Below are 5000 nucleotides of genomic sequence, written 5' to 3'. Positions count from 1 at the left end.
TGGCGCATCCAATATCCTGTTTATGCTCATTAATTTCGTAAGCTCTACCAGTTTCCCCTATATAAAATGTTTACATTGGCGAAGAATTAATGAACATAAACCTGATGTTAGATATGCCAGAGAATGAAATGCTTCTCAAAATTCTCTCCGTGTCCATTTCGGTTTATTTATTATTCGTCTGCAGAGAAACTCGTGAAATGTTCGAAACGTCCCGATTTCTTACTGTGGCTCTTTTCCTTTTCATCTTTGCGTACACGCTACTATGTTTGTGTTCATATATATATATATATATATATATATATATATATATATATATATATATATATATATATATATATATATATAGAGAGAGAGAGAGAGAGAGAGAGAGAGAGAGAGAGAGAGAGAGAGAGAGAGATAGATAGATAGATAGATAGATAGAATAGATCGATAGAGAGATAGATAGATAGATATTCTTCTTCTTGGTTGTCTGTCGCGTGACAGGTTCAGCGCCACACACGCCATCCTTCATGGTGTGTTGAATACGCCTTGGAACTGATAAGATGGTTTACCGCTGCCTTCCTCCATCGCAGTACAGGAGCCAAAACCAGGTTACTGGCCCGCCTCCTGCTGTTCTGAAGCCTCCTTTGACCCACGGTACACCTCTTCCCCCCCTTCAGATACTAGTGTCACTGCTGTTCGACCTAGGGTTTATTTTGGACTTTTCCAGTCCATACATAAGTTTATATATATATATATATATATATATATATATATATATATATATATATATATAATATATATATATAATATATATATATATATATATATATATATATATATATATATATATATATGTATATTATATATTTATATATATAAACATATAGACTTTGTCTTAACATATCGCTAATGTCACTGAGGCAGATGTTGTAGCACTAAGTGACATCTCTGACCACATTGCAATTCCATGTAGTATCAAACTCAGAGTGTCTTGGGAATCTGTTTATTTTATTTTTTTTTTTTTTTTGCCATAGCTTTTTGAATTTATTTAAATGATACTGCACAATATGCTCTTGTTTTTCTCAAAATAGGGCTGAAGTTGTTGCTTTTTTAATAGAAAGATTAACAAAATTGTTGCGGTGTCATGTAGCGTTATGAGGCTCATAACATACACATACACACTAACACACGCACACGCACGCATACATGTATGCATGCACGCACACATGGGCACATGTGTGAGTGTAGTGTAGTATGTAGCTCATTATTAACAAATCACAAACTATTTTCCTCCTAGTTATGTATACGATTCATGGAAAAGCTGACCACCCTTTTTATTCTAGACTTCCTTCAAGCTTTTTTTTCTACTCAGTTAATTCAAATTGCTATGACTATGGATGAGTGCACTTTGTCAGCCATTCTTGGGTAGCTTTCTCGATAGCTTTGTTCCAGCAGTTAATTAGTTATAGAATAAATCTCTCTTGGTCTTTTAGTTCAGTTGGACAGTAATAATTATTCTGAAGTTTTGGGTAAAAAGCTTTTATATTGGTTGATCCAGATTTCTATCTTACATTGATCCAAGTTCTGTTTATTTATTCATTTATATCTTGCAGTCTTTCTGAAAAAAAAAGAAAGAAAGATAGAAAAAAAAGGCAAAACAAGTCATTTTTTTCCCATTTTTTCAAGCAATGTTTCACATTAGTTCTTGATAATTTGTGTTTTTATGACGCTCTCACTTTATGTTGCCTTCATATACTTCATATACACGAAAACTAGCTTTGATTACTTCAGATTAATCTATACATATCGTTAGAAATATATACATATATGAACCGTATTCATGTTGACAAATGTAGAGAAGGTATGAATGAGAATGAATATCTTCACATCTCTCTCTTGGATTATAAAGATATTCATTCTCATTCATACCTTTTCTACAATATACATATATATTTGTGTGTTAGAGTTAAAATGGGATAATTTGATAGTTATCCTTGTTTGCATTGTTGCTTCATATGATCTCTAAATACTGCCTTTGTTGACGATAAGGTTCTTCGTTGTGGAATAAAAAAAAGAAAAAAAAGAAAAGAAAAGAAAAAAAAAAGTGGAAGAAGGAGAAGAAAAAGAACAAGAAGGAGAAGTAAGAGTAGAAGAAAAAGAAGGAGAAGAAGAAAGAGGAGAAAAAGAAGAAGAAGAAGAAACAGCTGTTTGTGCTGCATACTCATTAGCCAGTTGCAGAGCATATAAGAAAGGTCCTAATTCCCTTGCGTATAATTCGTAAGGATAATAATTTACATCGTTTCCTTATCTTTTATTACTTGTACTATAACTCTACTTACATTAATTCGAATGTGATTGATGATTCTTAATTTCTCGTACAGTATGACAAATTTTATCATGAATAAGTTAGTCGTACCTGTTAATGATTTCACGATACAAATTGCTTTACAACACATTTAAAATTATATATATATATATATATATATATATATATATATATATATATATATATATATATATATATATATATGTATATATATATGTATATATATATATATATGTATATATATATATGTATATTATAGAAATGAAGTAATCGTGTCGAGTGGAAGGCCTTTGTATCTCTAGCTTATTTTGGTCTCTTTGTAGGCGCTACCGGTTACGTTTATTATGCATTTTCGGTCTCTTCTCTGGTTCTTCCGGTCTCTTTTCGGGTACTTCCGGTCTCTCCCTTCTTTTGACACTTCCGGTCTCTAATCTCAGGAACCTCCGGTCTCTCCCTTTTGACGCTTTCGGTCCCTCCTCTCAAGCACTTTCGGTCTCTCCCTGTTTCTGTCTTCGGGACATTTGCCTGCGTGCTTTTCTGTTCTGCTTTCCGACGCTGCTTTCGTGCCGTTTTCCTCTCCTGGTTCATCTCCCTGTTTTGGAAAGTTGCGTTTTCGTTTTCTTTAAGAATGTAAATATTTTTTTTTTTTTTTTTTATTAATCCTCTTTATTATCATTATTGTTAACATCATTATTATTTCCTTAAAATTAGTATTTTCATTATTATCATCATCATCATTATCAGTTCATTTTTATTCTTGCGTGTGAATATGTTAGTGTGTGTGTGTGTGTGTGTGTGTGTGTGTGTGTGTGTGTGTGTGTGTGTGTGTGTGTGTGTGTGTGTGTGTGTGTGTGTGTGTGTGTGTGTGTGTGTGTGTGTGTGTGAGAGAGAGAGAGAGAGAGAGAGAGAGAGAGAGAGAGAGAGAGAGAGAGAGAGAGAGAGAGAGATAAACATATATGTGTGGTATATATGCATCTTTGCGTGCGCTGTATATGTGCATATATATTTGTGCATGAATATGTGTGCATGTATATCTTCTGACTAAGTGCGATTTGTTATTATTATCCTTATAATGGTCACTATCTACTATCATCTTTTCAATCCTTTACTGATATGAAAATGAATACAATCATATAATCACCATTACATTATCTATCTATTCGTTTATATATATATCATTTTATTTACCCTATGCTTTCCTACACTACAATATTTTCTTTTTCTTTATTTATACATTAATTTCTCATCTGATAACACTCGCAACACTTACCATATTGCACGAGTGAAGGTGTTGCAACACTCGGTAAATCGGCTTTGACAGACATCTTCTGCAATGTTGAACTTGTATTCGGCGAAGGTTGCCACGACGTCCTCTGGGTTGCTGCATGGCATGGCTGGGGGGTGGGGGGGTGGGGGTGGGGGTTAATATGGCAAGTGATTTTTGTTTTGTTTTGATTTGTTGCTTGTCTGGGTGACTGCCTTTCGCTCTCTTTCTTTCTTACTTTTTTCCCCCTCTCTGCCTTTTCTTTTCATCTCTGACTTTTTTCTTGGTCTATGTCTAAGCCTCTCTCTCTCTCTCTCTCTCTCTCGTCTCTCTCTCCTCTCTCCCTTCCTCTCTCTCTCTCTCTTCTTCACTCTCTTTCTCTCTCTCTTTCTCTCTCTACTCTCTTCTCTCTCTCTCTCCTCTCTCTCTCTCTCTCTCTCTCTCTCTCTCCTCACTCGCCTCTCTCTCTCCTCTCTCTCTCTCTCTTCTCTGTCTGTCTCTCTATCTCTCATTCACTCAATCTTTCTCTCTCTCTCTCTCTCTCTCTCTCTCATCTCCCTCTCTCTCCTCTTCACTTCTATTTCACTCTCTCTCGTCTCTCTCTCTCTATCTCTCTCTCCTCTCTCTCTCTCCTCTCTCTCTGCTTCTCTCTCTCTCTCTCCTCTCCATATATATATATTATATAGTATAATATATATCTATATATATATAATTATATATTAATATAATGTCTATTAAAACTATTCTTGTCCCATTTTTACATTCATTCATTTATCAAAAGGCTAAGAAGATAAAGATCTTGAGATAGTGATAATATATAAAAAAAAAAAAAAAAAAAAATGGGGATTTAAGTTGGATGTAAGAATAGGATGCGATCACTACCTGTCTATCTACTGTCTATCAATCTTCTTTTCTATCTACCTATCTTTCTATATGTTTTCCCTATCTACTGTTATCTATCTAACTCTCTGTCTATTTTGTCTTTCTCTCTATCTCTCTCTCGCTCTCTCCTCTCGTCATCTTCTCTCTCTTACTCTCGAAATCCTCTTACCGTCTCTCTCTCTCTCTCCTCTCATCTCTGCTCATCTTCTCTATCTCCTTCTCTTCTCTCTCTCTCTCTCCCTCTCTCTCTCTCTCTCTCCTCTCCTTTCACTCTCTTTCCTCCCTCTCACCTCTCTCTCTCTTCTCTCTCTTCCTCCTCTCTACCTCTCATCTCTCTCTCTCTCTCCCTCTCGATCTCTCTTCACTCTATTTCTCTCTCTCTCTCTCTCTCTCTCTCTCTTTGTCTTTCTCTGTCTCTCTCTCTCTCTCTCTCTCTCCATATATATATATATATATATATATATATATATATATATATATATATATATATATATATATATATATATATATATATATATATATATGTCTATTAAAACTATTCTTGTC

The 5000-nt window shown here is 34.6% G+C and overlaps 1 protein-coding gene across 1 annotated transcript in view; it reads right to left on the bottom strand.

The window, feature by feature from the left end:
* Positions 1 to 2620: 2620 nt before the first annotated feature.
* The window catches only part of LOC119578076, a 19495-nt gene continuing 17115 nt past the window's right edge, over positions 2621 to 5000 (bottom strand). The window contains 3 exon segments of the mRNA XM_037925798.1: positions 2621 to 2856; positions 2858 to 2900; positions 3579 to 3702. Coding sequence (XP_037781726.1) covers positions 2788 to 2856; positions 2858 to 2900; positions 3579 to 3702 — 236 coding nt within the window. The 3' untranslated portion in view covers positions 2621 to 2787.

The sequence above is a fragment of the Penaeus monodon genome, chromosome 10 (assembly GCF_015228065.2).
Source record: "Penaeus monodon isolate SGIC_2016 chromosome 10, NSTDA_Pmon_1, whole genome shotgun sequence".
Taxonomy (NCBI): Eukaryota; Metazoa; Arthropoda; class Malacostraca; order Decapoda; family Penaeidae; genus Penaeus; species Penaeus monodon.
This window is presented reverse-complemented; position numbering and strand designations above follow the sequence as displayed.